Source organism: Choloepus didactylus, chromosome 20 (genome assembly GCF_015220235.1).
Source record: "Choloepus didactylus isolate mChoDid1 chromosome 20, mChoDid1.pri, whole genome shotgun sequence".
Taxonomy (NCBI): Eukaryota; Metazoa; Chordata; class Mammalia; order Pilosa; family Megalonychidae; genus Choloepus; species Choloepus didactylus.
This window is the reverse complement of record NC_051326.1, coordinates 22,134,153-22,153,223: the sequence shown is the minus strand read 5'-3', so window position 1 is coordinate 22,153,223 and position 19,071 is coordinate 22,134,153. Positions and strand designations below refer to the sequence as shown.

The 19,071-nt window shown below is 39.9% G+C and overlaps 1 protein-coding gene across 2 annotated transcripts in view; it reads left to right on the top strand.

The window, feature by feature from the left end:
- Positions 1-2,718: 2,718 nt before the first annotated feature.
- Positions 2,719-19,071, top strand: part of KAT6A (lysine acetyltransferase 6A) — a 155,756-nt gene continuing 139,403 nt past the window's right edge. For both annotated transcript variants that reach the window (XM_037812517.1, XM_037812516.1), the window contains exons 1-3: positions 2,719-2,806; positions 5,016-5,104; positions 5,410-6,333. In XM_037812517.1, coding sequence (XP_037668445.1) covers positions 5,734-6,333 — 600 coding nt within the window. In that variant the 5' untranslated portion in view covers positions 2,719-2,806; positions 5,016-5,104; positions 5,410-5,733. The remainder of the gene's footprint in view (positions 2,807-5,015; positions 5,105-5,409; positions 6,334-19,071) is intronic.

Below are 19,071 nucleotides of genomic sequence, written 5' to 3'. Positions count from 1 at the left end.
AGTGGAGGCAAAGTATTCTAAGGTCTCAGCATTTTTGGGTAAGTGGTAAAAGTAATAATTTATATTAGAGTGTAATGAGCCAAAAAAGGCACGTTGTATTCTCTAAGACCACTAAAAGAATGCATAATTAAAAAGCTAATAGAGGGAGTTAGTGATATAATTAAAATATTTCAATGAATTCAAAAGAAGACAAGAAAGAAGAGAGTAAGAGATAAAATATGTGGGCCAACTTGAAAATAAATAGTAAGATGACAGATATAAATCTAAATATAGCAATAAGTAAATTAAATATAAATGGGCAAAAACTTTTCCTATAGAAAACAGGTCAGAGTAACCTTCAGATTTTAGGCTGAGCTGGACTACAGATAAAACAGTTATCAACTGCAACCAAAAAGGCAGGAATTCCTAGAGCAAAATGTGGAAGAAGGAAATAACACTTAGCTGCCCCCCAGGGCTGAATTCTGAGTAAAGGTTGAACTAAGGAAAACTGTCTTTTCAGAGCTGAAAATTGTTTTCTAACTTGCAAAGGAAGAGACTTTAATCTTTTGGTGTTGCAAACCTTTTATTTTGAGAAGACCCCCTGATTATGCCATTTAGTGATGCAAATGTAAAGCAAAGACTCTCTAAGGGAGCTGTTTGAAAAGCTAAAGTGTGCTTTGTTGTTGCAAATTGTTTTAAATTCTTACTGTAGTGGGCTTAAATCCCAGTCTGGTCTTTTCCCAGGGCATGGCTATGGCTAGTTTTCTTCCAAATTACCTAAGAGCAAATATAAACTGTATTATTTTTCTTCTGAACACCACACTCTCTAGTCTCACGTGAAGAACACATTTTTTTATTAGCATGATTTTTTCTGTCCTCAAATAAAACCTTGCCTTACACTCCTAAACTAGAATTTGCTGTTTTTCTGGACATGCTTTCACTATGGAGTGCCCATTTTATCTGCAAATGCTTCTATCTAGTATCGAAGATACCCTTTCTAATGGATTATCTTGTATTCTCAAATTCTCCCCTAGTTTGGTGATGGAGCTTGGAAGTAGGTCATGAAGGGTGATTCAGTGAACCTCACCACATCATACTTATGCCAGTGTCAGAATACTGAGTTAGTTAAATCAACATTTAAAAATATAACAGTTTTTATGTTACTATTGAATGGTCTATTCAGTCTATGGTGTGGAATAATAAAGCTAAGGATGAGAATGCATTAGAGCAATAGAGATAGGAAAGCATGGGTTGGCTAAACAAGGCAGGACTTGAGGTGTGATAGAGATTCCATCTCTTAGTGGCTTAAAAAAGGTTCACTCATTAGCAACATTTTTTGAGTCTTTATTACTTGTACAACAGGTTAGGCAATGGAGGTGCAAAGAAGCATGGTAGAAAAACCTTTAATTCATTTGGGAATATATCATATATCAAGCGACAAATTAATAGAATAAATGGTCAATACTTCAGGAGTTCAGAAAAATAAGTATCAAAGTTAAGGCAGAGTCAGAGGTGGTCTTTAAAGGGGAAGGCTGTGATAGGTGTTCAGGAGGACAGTCTAGGCAGGGGCACAAAACAGATAAAGGGTCAGTAGCAGGACCATATTTCCACACAAAATTATTAAGCATTTACTGTGTCTTTTCATTTGCTTACTATCTTTCTAGTGAGTGAAGAAAAAAAACATGACAATCTCTGCCTCAAGGAGTTTAAATCTAGGTAAGAGACAAGACAAAGAAACACACATGCAGCTAGGAGAGGACAGAGAGACCACGAAAAAGTGCCAGTTTACTGTAGATAAGAGTAATTCTGCATATGGTGGAAAGAACACTGGCTTTGGAATAAGACAGAACTAGGCACCATACTCAGATGTGTGTCGCGTACTAAGTGTGTGGCCTTGCGCAAGTCACATGACCTGAGTCTGTGCTTATTCCTACAAAAGTGGCTCTAGTAAAGTCTAACAACTCTCTTGGTTTTTGCGGTGAGGATGAAATGAAGTCATGTAGTGAAAAGGCTTGACGCGGGTGTCTAATTTCAACTCCCTCCAGCCTCGCTCTCCCTTGCTATCGCACCTCTTTCGTACCAGTAGGGGTGAGATGTTCACAGTGAGCAGAAACGAAAAGATGAAGGGAAGCAACTTCTTCATTTCTTACTCCCCGCCCCCCCGGCCCCAAACTTCAGGTTCCAGGAGTCACTGTGGAAGTGGGGTGAAAGCACCGAAATGGGGAGGGAGGATCTGCTAACTGTAAATAGAGACGCCACAAGGGTTCCTATCCTTTTCGGCTACCGGATTTCAGTGCCTTACTGAAGCCACCCCACCCATACCCCTGCCCTCAGTTTCCTCAGCTGTGTAATGGGGATACACAGTGTCTCCTTCTTTCTTTTCCCTGGTATCCGCCTGACCTAAGCGCGTGAGAAAGAAGAGAAGGAGCCCCCAGATGTTGGTCTCCAGCCCCATCAAGTCCTCCCACTTTGGCTTTGGCCTTTTGTACGGGCCCCACGTGACCCGCCCGGACGGCTCTTCCCTTTTGCCCCACCCGCCCTCCGGCCTTTCCTGGCTCACGGTCCAGCTCTTCCCGCTCCCTGATCGCCCCCCTCCCTCCCTTCTCCTGTCCCCCCCACCCCCTCGCTTCTCTCCCAGGCTGTTCCCTCTCCCTCCCCCAGGCAGCCGTTCCCTCGCGACGCTTCCCCTCCCCCCGCGGCTGTTCCGCCGCCTCGCCTCCCCTCCCCCCGACCGGAGCTCACTGTCTCCAAGATGGCGGCCGTGTCAGTTTGGGGCATCTCCGCGGTCTGGCTCGGGGCCCCGAGATTCCGGCTCTCTTCCCCTCCGGTAAGTAGCCTAGGGGCCACTCCTGACCGCCCCCGGCTGCCGATTCCAAGGCTGAGCCACTCCGGGCCCCACTCCGCCTCCTCGCGGGGTCGGCGGGCCGCTGCAGGCCCAGTCGCGGCCTGCGCCGCCTCCCGCTGCTCTGCGCCAGGCCTCGGGCTGGGGCGCCGCGGCCGCCCCCTCGCGCCGAGCCGGCGCCCGGCTCCCCCCGCCTCTGTGGCTCGCGCGCCTCTGGCCGGCCCCGCACTCGCGGGCCCCACACCCCTGCCGCCCGGACCCAGCCCGGGGGGCCCGCGGGTGAGCGGGCGGCGAGCGGCCCAGGCCGCGGAGCCTCGGGCTGGGCAGTGCCGGGGAGCTCGCTTTCCCTCGGGGACGCGCCCACCGCCCTGGCCCCACCTGCGCCCGGCCGCTCTCCCCCGGCCCTGCCCGGCCCCGTCCGGCCCCTTCTCCCCGCGCTCTCTGGCGCTTGCTTATGGCTCTCCTGCCGGTGCGCGGAGATCTGAGCCGGACTGAGGCGGCAAGTATGGGTGACAGGCTGGCGGGTGTTGTGGTGCGGAGGAGGCAGCACGTGTGGTGTTGTGTCTGTCGGGCTGTCAGCCCCGGCTCTCGGAGAGGAAGCGGCGGGCTGTCAATCCTTGGCCGGTTTAGACCGGAGCTGCCCGACTGTCAGGCTCACTGGGAAGCCTGCGTGCCCCGTATGCCTCCTCTGAACCGGTTTCTGTGGAGCTTAGTATTTGGAGGAGCTGGGAATGGGAGATGTGTTGCTCTTAACTCCTTCACGTGATTTCATTGTTAACTTACTCCTCGGTTTCTGTTTCCATCTGATGGGAACGGCGAAGCAACCCATTGGCAAGCTGCAGGGTTGTGCCGTCTCAAGTTTTTAAAGTTTCTCGCTCTTTAAAAAGAGAGCACGAAGATGTGTTTGGGAGTGTGGTATGGGGACCCAGGAAGACTCTCGGAAGCAAGTTGTGATTTCTTTAGCCGCTGGTGTATTTTGAGAGGGTTAATGTTCAAGTCTTCAGGCGCTTTACTTTCTGAAGACCTGGACACTGATGAATTTCCCAGCCGGAGAGACAATGAGTAATTGTCATTCATTCTTTTCTTTTTACCTGCAAGCTTAATCAATCAGGACATTCTCAGCTTTTTGAGCTCAAGCTGTAACTTCTCACCTAGTTTAGCATTAATGTCTACATAAAGAACTTTTTTGTAGTAATACTATGATTTTTATACTCTTGAGCCCCTCACCAAAATGAGGCATGCCTTTCTCAGGGGCTTTCTTTTTTAGTCAGCTAATTTAAAAATAAATCTTGGCTCAGGTTTGAATGTTTGCTTCAGTCTTTTCTTATCCATCAGAGTTAATAGTACTATCTCTTTCCTAATACTTAGTTTTCCTTTTGATTTTAATGTCACTCTTAATAAGTTGTTGTGGGAGCCATTGTTCTAGGCTTGGTTATGTTGTGATGTAGAATCTCCTGGAGAATAAGAACAGAAATTCTAAAAAAGACTTAAGTAAAGTTAAATTTGTTTTTTGGAGGCATAGGAGTTATTAGATTCAGAAGTCATTATTTTGGATAATTTATAAAATTTGTATCTGTGTGTTTGTAGAAAATTCACTTTGATTCTGGAGAGGTAATCCTTGTTTATATATTTGTGTTTTATTCATTAATGTTCATTTCAGCACAGCAATCAGGCAATCTTGAATTCAAAATTTTATGAGATCCACCTCCTCTTTAGGCACACCAATAGCCAATAAATTTTTTTCTGTACAGTACCTTTGATATATAGTGTGTGTGTTTGACCTCAGTGACCTCAGCCTTTCTCATTTCTAATTTCTCTATCTCTAGATTGTTTATGAACAATTTGACTTTTGTTACTCCTTCCAGTATATGGATGTTAATATTTTAATGTGGGTTAGGAAAAACGTTAAGTATCTATTCTTAAAATTTGGATGAAATTGGATTATTTTGAATTCTTTAAACACTTTTTCACTCATGGCTATTTTCATTGTTATTTTTGTTTCCTTTTGGAATATCTAAGTTAATACTCTACTTAAAATATGAGCTTGGTCTCTGTCAATTGTATTTGTTGTTTCTTTTCGTATATGAAATAGTAACATTTTTCCATAAGGTTGTCTGTCTTACTGAGTGTTTTTATCCAGTCTGAATGTCTGGGATTTTGAAAGATGAAAGATTCACTGTTATTTTCATTGCAGGATTCTTTCTACTAATCCAGTTGCTATTGAAGTGCTGAATAGTTTCTTCTTGGGGAGGATGTCAAGGAGGAGTTGCAATTCATAGACTGGTGAGCAGAGATTGCAGAGTAAAGAATTAGCAGCACCCTTCTGGTTAGTTGGAGCCTAAGCTTCATAGAACATCTCATCTTGTTTTCACATTGTATCCCAAGTATTCATTTTTTTTTTCTTTTCTTTTTTACTCCAATGCTTATATACATGATTGTTTCAGAAAGTTGATAGAAACATCTTAAACTCCTGCAGGTGCTCAGTAAACATTTGCTATTTTATTGCTTTATAAGAGTAGGCTGTTCAGTTATAGCTTATTTACAAAGGGTCTTGATAGAAAACTGACCTTATTTTAATTGTTTTTCAGGTATAAGATGCACATTTTTCTAATGTGAAGCTGGAACTGAGATGTTCCTGAGTTCTTACAACTTTATGGAGAGACCCAGGTGTGGTGCTGGTATGAAATTTATTGGAAGTGTGAAGACATTTCAAATAACAGGTTGTTTTGGTTTCTGAAATAAAGGTAGAGAAGCATTCTATTTTGGGAAAGGAGGAAGGAGTCAGGCCAGAAAACTTGTATGCTATGGTTAACTGGTTCCCAGCCTTCGAGAATCTTGTTTTCCATGGTGTGAAACTTACTCAGCATCAGGATAAGGGATAACGACTCTATGGATATACAGAATCCTTCACCATGGTAAAACTCGCTAACCCGCTGTACACGGAGTGGATTTTGGAGGCCATCAAAAAAGTGAAGAAGCAGAAACAGCGTCCTTCAGAGGAAAGGATATGCAATGCAGTGTCTTCATCCCATGGCTTGGATCGTAAAACTGTTTTAGAACAATTGGAGTTGAGTGTTAAAGATGGAACAATTTTAAAAGTCTCAAATAAAGGACTCAATTCCTACAAAGATCCTGATAACCCTGGGCGAATAGCACTTCCTAAACCTCGAAACCATGGAAAATTGGATAATAAGCAAAATGTTGATTGGAATAAACTAATCAAACGGGCAGTTGAGGGATTGGCAGAGTCTGGTGGCTCAACTTTGAAAAGCATTGAACGTTTTTTGAAAGGTCAGAAGGATGTGTCTGCATTATTTGGAGGCAGTGCTGCCTCTGGCTTTCACCAGCAGTTACGATTGGCTATCAAACGTGCCGTTGGCCACGGCAGACTTCTTAAAGATGGACCTCTGTATAGGCTCAACACTAAAGCAACCAATGTGGATGGGAAAGAGAGTTGTGAATCTCTTTCCTGTTTACCTCCAGTGTCACTCCTTCCACATGAAAAGGATAAGGTAAGAATGATATATGCCTCAGCATTCATAGAGGATGCTACAAATTCATGTTACTGTCATGTATTTTTGGTCAAGTATGTGTTTGGGGACTTTTGCCATCTGATCACCTCTTTTTTTACTGGAAAGTTCTAGCTGTGAGAACTTAATAGGTGGTAATTGTTTCTGATATTTTGAAATATTTCTAGCCTAAGATTCAAGGTGTGGAATGTTAACCCACCTAAAAGAATGTATTTAGACTAGAATTTAAAAGGAACATATAACTCTAAAACTTTTTTTTTAACACCATTTTTTTTTAATTGAAATATTCTCCTATACCATACAATCATCGAAAGTGTATCTAAAACTTTAAAGGAAAGGTTCTTATAATACCTTACTGCTGGAAGTTGATGAGCAGCCAAATGCTGGGACTTGAATTTGAAACAAGTAGATGACTCTAAACTTATATTTTTTCTTTTTTCGTTTTGTTGCAGGTAATTACTAGACAGAATGAGACTGGTTCTCATGACCAATAGTAGTAGCCAAGCAAACTTAGCAATTCTAGTTTCTGTCACTTGTGTTCTAGTTTTCTGTCATGTATTATAGCTTTGCATATGAGAAAGTCCTAAATGTTATATATGTGGATCAGGAATACATGGTATCATATTAATAAAGTTCTGGAGAGTTGGGAGCTGTGAGGCATAGATTGTATACCTTACTTTGTTATTATATATTATTATTATTGTATATTATTATATACTGTTACTTTGTGTTTTATGCTGTTAACTTTGTGCCTCTGAAAGTATGTTTTCTTAACAGTGAATTCTGGCCTTTAAATAGATTTTTTAGGGGTAAGGAGAATTTTGTTAATTTTTATATTGACCTGGTGTTTTAGCTGTAAGTTTATTTCAAGTTCTCCTGAATTGTAGTTTTGGGAAGAGAGATAGCCCTTGAAATTGCTGCATACCTTGGTACACATTAGTAAAAGAATCTTTTCGTTTTGCTTAGAATCATGGATGCTATTCCTAGAATGAGAAGATTGTAGAGTTAACACTGGCTGTATTTAAAAATATTTAAGATTTGTTCTAAATTTATTGCAATTGTTAACAGCCCACTAAATCTGTAGATTTTTGTTTAACAATTAACAGTATTTTTCTTTGATGGAATTTTTAGACTTATATTTGGGTTCAGTTTGCCCTGTCAACTTTGAAATGAAAACTTTATAATCCTTAAAATGATTCTGATAGAATCATGAATTGCTAGAGAATCCCATTCATAAAATGGTTCTACATCATTTGAGCATTTTTTAACACTGTGGTATTAATTAAAGTTGGTCAAGCAACTATAGTATTCAGTGCTCTAAGAACTCTTATCTGTAAAGAACTGTTTCTTGATCACATGTGGTTGAAGTAAAATATAACACTTTGATTCCTACTACTGTGAGCAAATAATATAACAGGTCACCTACATGGAGGCAATAGGAAATAATTTATAGCTAGATGAATTCAGTACCTTACCTGTTTATTGAATAAGTTTTTGTTAGAACACTGGGTGTTGGCTTTTGTAATAAATTCCCTTGTTTGAATTAACGTTTTAATTTTTAAAAAATATTAGCCATAAATAAAATGTCACTTGTGCATATTTTTAAAACAGTTTTATTCACACACCAGACAGTCCATCCCCAAGTGTACAACCAGTGGCTCTTGGTGTAATCACATAGTTATGCATTCACTACTACAGTCAATATGAGAACTGTGCTTATTTTTAAAAGGTTGTTGATATAGTACTGTGTAGGACAAATCAGAGTCCTAGAATCCTGGGATGTTTTGAGAGGGACCTTGAGAACCATCTAGTCCAACAGTCTTTATTTTCCAGCTGTGCTGAGGCTATTGCATAGAATCTTTGCATTAAAAAAGTTTAATTCAGTAGGGATCTGGTTTACTTTGCTTAGAAATACTCATTTGGTTACGCAGCTTTAATATATAGCTTTGATATTTACTGTTTAAGTTAACTGAGGTAACCAAATTTGGAGTATACATTTGGGAAAATTGAGTTTCTTTGAGTAGATATCTATGTATATGTACTGGTCTCATTGGAAAATTAATTTCATGATAATATCTTGAAGTCATAGTTGATAAGATTTAGTCTATGTTTTAAATTGGAGTCTTATTTTCAGTAGTGGTAAATTTCCTTGGTGACTTTTCTCAAAGATAAGAAAAACTCACATTCAAAATCATAATACAGGGAATTCTATGGTGAGTTATTCCCCCTCCTAAAGAGATTATATATTTGCTTCTTCTATTGTATTTTTATTACTTTCCTTCCTCTCCTTCAATCTACCCAGTCAGTTCCTATCCAGAATTGATTGGTTTGTTATGAATCCAAAAGAATTAACTAGTGTATAATTTGACAGTGCTGGAGAAAGAAAGGTGTAGGCCAGAAATAGTTCCACTTTTAGGCATTGATTTATCCAGCAAATAGTTATTGAAGACCTACTGTGGGCTGGGCATTCTGTCTGAAACTGAAATGACATTTTATCTTGTCTGGAATGCTATTATATCTGTTGGTATGGTCAGCTGTGGAGTGAGAGATGAAAATTCTTGGACAGTATGGAGTGATTTGAGCAAGTTCCTCTTAACTTTTTCTGTATCAATTCATTTTTTTTTTTAAATTTATGGTATCAACATTTGAAACTGTAGAGCTGTATGTTAGATTTTCAGCCCCTGAGTGGCTTTTGTTTTTTTAGGGAGGTCAGCTGGGTTGAAATATTTTCAAGAGTTTTTGTGAAAACACTTGAACTTTAATATATTTTCACTTTGATAAGTAGTGAGGAGAATCCATGGGATACTGTGATTTAAAAGTTTTATGTATGTTATAAGGAAATGTTCTGAGCAAGCTTTAGGGTGTGGTAGCTTGTAGTGATTTCATTTATTTAACTTGAACATGTGTTTACTATGTGCTAGGTATTACTTTAATGCTATACATATTAACCTGTTTAATCCTCACAACTTTGTAAAGAAAGTTACTGTTTTTTACACATGAAGAAACTGAGGCGCCGAAGAGGTTCAGTAGCTTGTCCAAGTCTTAACACCTGTTAGGTGGCAGAGCTGGGATTGGATTGTCTAGCTCCAGAGTCTACTATCGTCTCCTCTCTTTTGAGAGTTGTTTATATATGATGCCTGTCAGTGCACTCAAGTACAGAATTGTAAAATTGTTCATTATTTGCTTCATAGTTCCTAATTGTAAAAGGGCTCATTTTTTTCCCCCTCTTTAACAAATGCTTTGTTTCCTTTTTCTCTTTTTATCATAGAGTGAATTCCAGAGCTGACTTTGGATTAGTGATAAAAATGTATCAGGAACCAAAGATTATGAATCATCTAGTTTTGTATACCCGGGGACCATAAAAAATATGAAGTTTAATCTGCATGACATTTTGTTTTTTTTTCCCTTAAAAATGATTTCTGAGCATATTAATTTTCATTTTAGTTGTCACTAAAGATTTCTGATTTGCAGTTTGAAGATTGGTTGTGTGGCTGTAATAGAGTGCTTTCCCATAAACGGTGGGATATGGGTGAGAGGAGGACAGTGTTGCTTCAATAGCAACTTTCTTCTTGCAAATTTCTTCCTTTTTGAAATTTTGTAGATGATATTGTAAGATAATTTGTTCGTTTACTTTATTTACTCATTATTCACTCAGAAACATATATATGAATGCCTACCATGAACAGTATATTTAGGATTTAGGTCTTGGGTGGGGGTTAAGGCAGACAGCATAGAGTGGTGAAATAAATTTTTTTCTGAACCCTTTTTTAGTTCATGAAATATAACTTTTATTATTTTTTTTCGTTCTTTATTACATTTTCATAACAATTAGGCATTGGGAATCTCTGAAATAATTAGATGTTCTTGGGTGAAGCTGATTATTATTATTTTTTTTTTCTCTCCTGCAGCCACATTCTTTATTTATTTATTTATTTTTTTAATCTTCATTTTATTGAGATATATTCACATACCACGCAGTGAAACAAAACAAATCGTACATTCGATTGTTCACAGTACCATTACATAGTGGTACATTCATCACCCAAATCAATCCCTGACACCTTCATTAGCACACACACAAAAACAACAAGAACAATAATTAGAGTGAAAAAGAGCAATTGAAGTAAAAAAGAACACTGGGTACCTTTGTCTGTTTGTTTCCTTCCCCGATTTTTCTACTCATCCATCCATAAACTAGACAAAGTGGAGTGTGGTCCTTATGGCTTTCCCAATCCCATTGTCACCCCTCATAAGCTACATTTTTATACAACTGTCTTCGAGATTCATGGGTTCTGGGTTGTAGTTTGATAGTTTCAGGTATCCACCACCAGCTACCCCAATTCTTTAGAACCTAAAAAGGGTTGTCTAAAGTGTGCATAAGAGTACCCACCAGAGTGACCTCTCGGCTCCTTTTGGATTCTCTCTGCCACTGAAGCTTATTTCATTTCCTTTCACATCCCCCTTTTGGTCAAGAAGATGTTCTCCGTCCCACGATGCCAGGTCTACATTCCTCCCCGGGAGTCATATTCCACGTTGCCAGGGAGATTCACTCCCCTGGGTGTCTGATCCCACGTAGGGGGGAGGGCAGTGATTTCACCTTTCAAGTTGGCTTAGCTAGAGAGACAGGGCCACATCTGAGCAACAAAGAGGCATTCGGGAGGAGGCTCTTAGGCACAACCATAGGGAGGCCTAGCCTCTCCTTTGCAGCAACCGTCTTCCCAAGGGTAAAACCTATGGTAGAGGGCTCAACCCATCAAACCACCAGTCCCCTATATCTGTGGTCATGTTAGCAACCATGGAGGTGGGGTAGGCGAATACCCCTGCATTCTCCACAGGCTCCTCAAGGGAGCACTACATCTTTTTTTTTTTCCTTGTTTTTCTTTTTTTTTTTTTTTTTTTAACTTTCCCTTCTTTTTTAAATCAACTGTATGAAAAAAAAGTTAAAAAGAAAACAAACATACAATAAAAGAACATTTCAAAGAGACCATAACAAGGGAGTAAGAAAAAGACAACTAACCTAAGATAACTGCTTAACTTCCAACATGTTCCTACTTTACCCCAAGAAAGTTACCTAATATAGCAACATTTCTGTGAACTTGCTCCTACTATATCCATCAGAAATTAACAGACCATAGTCATTCCTGGGCATCCCCAGAACGTTAAATAGCTTATCTGTTCTTGGATTATTGTTCCCCCTTCCTTAATTGCTCTCTATTGCTAGTTCCCCTACATTCTACATTATAAGCCATTTGTTTTACATTTTTCAAAGTTCACATTAGTGGTAGCATATAATATTTCTCTTTTTGTGCCTGGCTTATTTCGCTCAGCATTATGTCTTCAAGGTTCATCCATGTTGTCATATGTTTCACGAGATCGTTCCTTCTTACTGATGCGTAGTATTCCATCATGTGTATATACCACATTTTATTTATCCACTCATCTGTTAAAGGACATTTGGGTTGTTTCCATCTCTTGGCAATTGTGAATAATGCTGCTATGAACATTGGCGTGCAGATATCTGTTCGTGTCACTGCTTTCCGATCTTCCGGGTATATACCGAGAAGTGCAATCGCTGGATCGAATGGTAACTCTATATCTAGTTTTCTAAGGAACTGCCAGACTGACTTCCAGAGTGGCTGAACCATTATACAGTCCCACCAACAATGAATAAGAGTTCCAATTTCTCCACATCCCCTCCAGCATTTGTAGTTTCCTGTTTGTTTAATGGCAGCCATTCTAACCGGTGTGAGATGGTATCTCATTGTGGTCTTAATTTGCATCTCTCTAATAGCTAGTGAAGCTGAACATTTTTTCATGTGTTTCTTGGCCATTTGTATTTCCTCTTCAGAGAACTGTCTTTTCATACCTTTTGCCCATTTTATAATTGGGCCGACTGTACTATTGTCATTGAGTTGTAGGATTTCTTTATGTATGCAAGATATCAGTCTTTTGTCAGATACATGGTTTCCAAAATTTTTTCCCATTGAGTTGGCTGCCTCTTTACCTTTTTGAGAAATTCCTTTGAGGTGCAGAAACTTCTAAGCTTGAGGAGTTCCCATTTATCTATTTTCTCTTTTGTTGCTTGTGCTTTGGGTGTGTAAAGTCTAGGAAGTGGCCGCCTAATACAAGGTCTTGAAGATGTTTTCCTACATTATCTTCTAGGAGTTTTATGGTACTTTCTTTTATATTGAGATCTTTGGTCCATTTTGAGTTAATTTTTGTGTAGGGGGTGAGGTAGGGGTCCTCTTTCATTCTTTTGGATATGGATATCCAACTCTCCCAGCCCCATTTGTTGAAAAGACCATTATGACTCAGTTCAGTGACTTTGGGGGCCTTATCAAAGATCAGTCGGCCATAGATCTGAGGGTCTATCTCCGAATTCTCAATTCGATTCCATTGATCTATATGTCTGTCTTTGTGCCAGTACCATGCTGTTTGGCAACTGTGGCTTTATAATAAGCTTCAAAGTCAGGGAGTGTAAGTCCTCCCACTTGGTTTTTCTTTTTTAGAGTGTCTTTAGCAATTCGAGGCATCTTCCCTTTCCAAATAAATTTGATAACTATTTTTTCCAAGTCTGCAAAGTAGGTTGTTGGAATTTTGATTGGGATTGCATTGAATCTGTAGATGAGTTTGGGTAGAATTGACATCTTAATGACATTTAGTCTTCCTATGCATGAACATGGAATATTTTTCCATCTTTTAAGGTCCCCTTCTATTTCTTTTAGTAGAGTTATGTAGTTTTCTTTGTATAGGTCTTTTACATCCTTGGTTAAGTTTATTCCTAGGTACTTGATTTTTTTAGTTGCTATTGAAAATGGTATCTTTTTCTTGAGTGTCTCTTCAGTTTGTTCATTTCTAGCATATAGAAACATTACTGACTTATGTGCATTAACCTTGTATCCCGCTACTTTGCTAAATTTGTTTATTAGCTCTAGTAGCTGTATCGTCGATTTCTCAGGGTTTTCTAGATATAAGATCATATCATCTGCAAACAATGACAGTTTTACTTCTTCTTTTTCAATTTGGATGCCTTTTATTTCTTTGTCTTGCCGGATTGCCCTGGCTAGCACTTCCAGCACAATGTTGAATAACAGTGGTGACAGCGGGCATCCTTGTCTTGTTCCAGATCTTAGAGGGAAGGCTTTCAGTCTCTCACCATTGAGTACTATGCTGGCTGTGGGTTTTTTCACATATGCTCTTTATCATGTTGAGGAAGTTTCCTTCAATTCCTACCTTTTGAAGTGTTTTTATCAAAAAGGGATGTTGGTTTTTGTCAAATGCTTTTGCAGCATCTATTGAGATGATCAATTGATTTTTCCCTTTTGATTTGTTAATGTGTTGTAATACATTGATTGATTTTCTTATGTTGAACCATCCTTGCATGCCTGGAATGAACCCCACTTGGTCATGGTATATGATTTTTTTAATGTGTCTTTGGATTCGATTTGCAAGTATTTTGTTGAGGATTTTTGCATCTATATTCATTAGGGAGATTGGCCGGTAGTTTTCCTTTTTTGTAGCATCTTTGCCTGGTTTTGGTATTAGATTGATGTTAGCTTCATAAAATGAGTTAGGTAGTGTTCCATTTTCTTCAATGTTTTGAAAGAGTTTGAGTAAGATTGGTGTCAGTTCTTTCTGGAAAGTTTGGTAGAATTCCCCTGTGAAGCCATCTGGCCCTGGGCATTTATTTGTGGGAAGATTTTTGATGACTGATTGGATCTCTTTGCTTGTGATGGGTTGGTTGAGGTCTTCTGTTTCTTCTCTGGTCAGTCTAGGTTGTTCATATGTTTCCAGGAAATTGTCCATTTCCTCTACATTATCCAGTTTGTTGCCATACAGTTGTTCATAGTATCCTCTTATAATTTTTTTTAATTTCTTCAGGATCTGCAGTTATGTCACCTTTTTCATTCATTATTTTGTTTATGTGGGTCTTCTCTCTTTTTGATTTTGTCAGTCTAGCTAGGGGCTTGTCAATCTTGTTGATCTTCTCAAAGAACCAACTTTTGGTGATATTTATCCTCTCTATTGTTTTTTTGTTCTCTATGTCATTTATTTCTGCTTTAATCCTTGTTATTTCTTTTCTTCTACTTGGTTTAGGATTGGTTTGCTGTTCATTTTCTAGCTTCTTCAGTTGATCCATTAGTTCTTTGATTTTGGCTCTTTCTTCCTTTTAATATATGCGTTTAGTGCTATAAATTTCCCCCTTAGCACTGCTTTTGCTGCATCCCATAGGTTTTGGTATGTTGTGTTCTCATTTTCATTCGTCTCTATATATTTAGCAATTTCTCTTGCTATTTCTTCTTTAACCCACTGATTGTTTAGGAGTGTGTTGTTTAACCTCCAGGTATTTGTGAATTTTCTAAGTCTCTGATGGTTATTGACTTCTAATTGTATTCCATTGTGGTCAGAGAATGTGCTTTGAATAATTTCAATCTTTTTAAATTTATTGAGGTTTGTTTTATGTCCCAGCATATGATCTATTCTGGAGAAAGTTCCATGAGCACTAGAAAAGTATGTGTATCCTGGTGATTTGGGATGTAATGTCCTGTATATGTCTGTTAAATCTAATTCATTTATCAGATTGTTTAGGTTTTCAATTTCCTTATTGGTCTTCTGTCTGGTTGATCTATCTATAGGAGAGAGTGATGTGTTGAAGTCTCCCACAATTATTGTGGAAACATCAATTGCTTCCTTTAGTTTTGCCAGTGTTTCTCTCATGTATTTTGTGGCACCTTGATTGGGTGCATAGACATTACGATTGTTATTTCTTCTTGCTGAATTGCCCCTTTTATTAGTACGTAGTGGCCTTCTTTGTCTCTCAAAACATCCCTGCATTTGAAGTCTATTTTATCTGAGATTAATATTGCTACACCTGCTTTCTTTTGGCTGTAGCTTGCATGAAATATTTTTTCCATCCTTTCACTTTCAGTTTCTTTGTGTCCCTGTGTCTAAGATGAGTCTCTTGTATGCAACATATTGATGGTTCATTTTTTTTGATCCATTCTGCGAATCTATATCTTTTAATTGGGGAGTTTTAATCCATTTACATTCAACGTTATAACCGTGAAGGCATTTCTTGAATCAGCCATCTTATCCTTTGGTTTTTGTTTGTCATATTTTTCCCCTCTGTCTATTAATATCCTTTATTTTACCCATATCGAATCTCTTTAGTACTGAACCTTTCTCCAAGTCTCTCTGTCCTTTCTTTGTTTCTCTGTCTGTAGGGCTCCCTTTAGTATCTCCAGTAGGGCAGGTCTCTTGTTAGCAAATTCTCTCAGCATTTGTTTGTCTGTGAAAAATTTAAGCTCTCCCTCAAATTTGAAGGAGAGCTTTGCTGGATAAAGTATTCTTGGCTGGAAATTTTTCTCACTCAGAATTTTCAATATATCGTGCCACTGCCTTTTCGCCTCCATGGTGGTTGCTGAGTAGTCACTACTTAGTCTTATGCTGTTTCCTTTGTATGTGGTGAATTGCTTTTCTCTTGCTGCTTTCAGAACTTGCTCCTTCTCTTCTGTGTTTGACAGTGTGATCAGTATATGTCTCGGAGTGGGTTTATTTGGATTTATTCTATTTGGGGTTCGCTGAGCATTTATGATTTGTGTATTTATGTTGTTTAGAAGATTTGGGAAGTTTTCCCCAACAATTTCTTTGAATACTCTTCCTAGACCTTTACCCTTTTCTTCCCCTTCTGGGACACCAATGAGTCTTATATTTGGACGTTTCATATTATCTATCATATCCCTGAGGTCCATTTTCGATTTTTTTCAATTTTTTTCCCCATTCTTTCTTTTATGCTTTCATTTTCCATTCTGTCATCTTCGAGTTCACTGATTCGTTGTTCAACTTCCTCTAGTCTTGTACTATGAGTGTCCAGAATCTTTTTAATTTGGTCAAGAGTTTCTTTAATTTCCATAAAATCATCCATTTTTTTATTTAGTCTTGCAATGTCTTCTTTATGCTCTTATAGGGTCTTCTTGATTTCCTTTGTCTCCCGTACTGTGGTCTCATTGTTCATCTTTAGTTCTTTGAGTAGCTGCTCTAGGTGCTGTGTCTCTTCTGACCTTTTGATTTGGGTGCTTGGGCTTGGGTTATCCATATCGTCTGGTTTTTTCATATGCTTTATAATTTTCTGTTGTTTTTGGCCTCGTGGCATTTGCTGAACTTGATAGGGTTCTTTTAGGATTTGTAGACCAATTGAAGTCCTTATCTCTAATTTATCGGATCTACAGCTTCATGGAGTACACTTTCTCTAACTAACGAGCAGGTGGCATTCACGAGCCACCTGTTCTCCACAAGCCAGTTCTCCCCTGCTTAGCCTTTTTGGTGAGTGGGGGAGTGAGTCTTGTGGGGTCCAATTGGTGTACCAAGCTTGCGTGTGTAGTTGGTGTTGCCTGCCCTGTATATGGGGCGTGTTTCTGGGCAGTCAGGGAGGGGGGGGGTGGCTCTAACAATCAAATCTCCGTGGTGATCCTAGAGTTTTAAAGCTGCTGCAATAGTCTAATTCTTCAGTTCAGTCCTGCCACAGTTTTTCTCTGCCACTGACCCACAAGTCCTTGGTATTGGCGTATGGCTCCTGAGACTTGCAAGTGGGCCCCTCTTCTAGGCCGTGCACCCCGGGTCCTCTGTTGAGGGATGACTGTGCTATGTCACAGGTGAGTGCCGTCCCCCCAGGGCAGTTCTGGGCTGTTGGGCTATGTAGGGAGGCTCCCAGTCTGCTGAAATGATGGCTGAATGGGGCTTTGTTAATTCACACTGCTCTACCTTCCCAAGTCTGGGACAATCAGCTGAGGTTGCAGGGAAGGCTAATGTCCACGCCCAGTTTTGTGGTGTGTGCCTGTTATTTGAAGCACTTCCGTCACACTGGGTTGTCTGGGGCAGTTCTGGGCTATGGGGCTGGCGATGGGCAGGAGTGTTTCGTGTCCACCAGGATGATGGCTGTGAGCGGACACCCCCCTTTTCTTGGGAAGTTGTGGTGTTTAGTGAATTTTCTCATCCACTGGATTATTGCGTTTTGTCTCAGAGCTGTCCTAGTTCTGCTCTTGACTTGACCTGCCCAAATAGCAAGTCTTTGAAGCTTTCTGTATTGGGCTTCTTGGAGTAATTGTTTTAGAAAAAGAAAAAGGGATTAAAAAAAAAAAAAAGGGCCCTCTTCAGAGATCTAATGGGTTATTGAAATGCTAAGAGACAAAGCAACCAGGGCCATTAAGGAAAGGTCCACAGGGCAGAGAGATCAGCTTTTCTTCGGGATTTGCATATGCGCCTCAGGGCCCTTCCCCTTTCTGTGTTCACCAGAACTCCAAAAATCCTCCGCTTTTATTTTGGAGTTTTCATGTTTTTTTTTTTCTCTATGCCTGTCTCCTCTCTGCTGGGCTGGCTGCTCTCAGATTCTCTGGTGTCTGGTCTCAGTCTATCTATGGTTGGAGTTTGGATCAGTAGAATAAGATTCCAATAAGGGCTGCCACTGCAGTTCTCCCTTCTCCTTCCCGGAGCTGACAGCCCCTCCTCCCCCGGGACTGAGCCTGGCAGGGAGGGGCGCGGGTCCCCTGGCCGCAAAAACTTACAGATTTCGCTGATCTCAGCAGTTCCACGTTTTCATGAGTGTTGTATGAAGTATGCCCGAAGTCAGATTGCTCTGTGGTGTCCAGTCCACGCAGTTCCTGGCTTTCTACCTGCTTTCCTGGAGGAGTAACTAAAACATACAGCTCACCCGTCTGCCATCTTGCCCCGCCTCCTGATTATTATTTGAGATAGTGATGGTCCATTTAAAAAATTATCTTTAGACACTGAGTCTCAGAAGGATCCACTCCCCTTTCAAGAGTAATTTTCACCTTGATTTCAAACTCTTAATAGAGTTCAAATTATTTTGTTTTACTGAAATTTGGTATTTTAAATTCATAGAGTAAGTGGGCCTTTGAGAAAACTTAGATTTTTGATGGAGAAATATTGATTAGAATGGAATATGGTGTTCTAGTTTGCTAATGCTGCCTTTATGCAAAATACCAGAAATGGATTGGCTTTTATAAAAGGCTTTTATTAAGTTACAAATTTACGGTTCTTAGGCCGTAAAAGTGTCCAAACTAAGGCATCGCCGAGATAATACCCTCACTGAAGAATGACTGATGGCGTCTGGAACACCTCTGACAGCTGGGGAAGACACATGGCTGGTGTCTGCTTGTCCTTTGCTCCCAGACTGCGTTTCAAAATGGCCTTCTCCAGAATGCCTCAGGGTCTCTGTTAGCTTTTTCTGGTCCTGCGCATCCAAGCGTCAGGGTCTTCTCTTAGCTTCTCCAGAACAGACTCTGGGCTAGCATCTCCAAACGTCTCCAAGCATCTCCAAGTGTCAGCATCAGTGTCAACTCTTAGCTTCTCTCCAAAATGTCCCTTTCAGCTGCTCTGAGTTCTTTCTGTTTGTAAGCTCTTTTATAGGACTCCAATGATTAAATCAAAACCCACCCTGAATGGGTGGGGTCCATGTCTCCATGGAATAATTCAATCAGATGGTTTGCCTGCAGTTGATTGAGTCACATCTCCATGGAAACACTCAGTCAAAAGATTCCAGCCTAATCAACACTAATAAGTCTGCCCCTACAAAATTGCATTCAAGTATATGACTTTTGTGGGGACATAATATATCCAAACTGCCACACAAGGTTTCAGGTTACTTAGTTAAGAATGATATCCAGGGACTGTGGATCTGGAGGGAATAGTCTCCCCTTACCC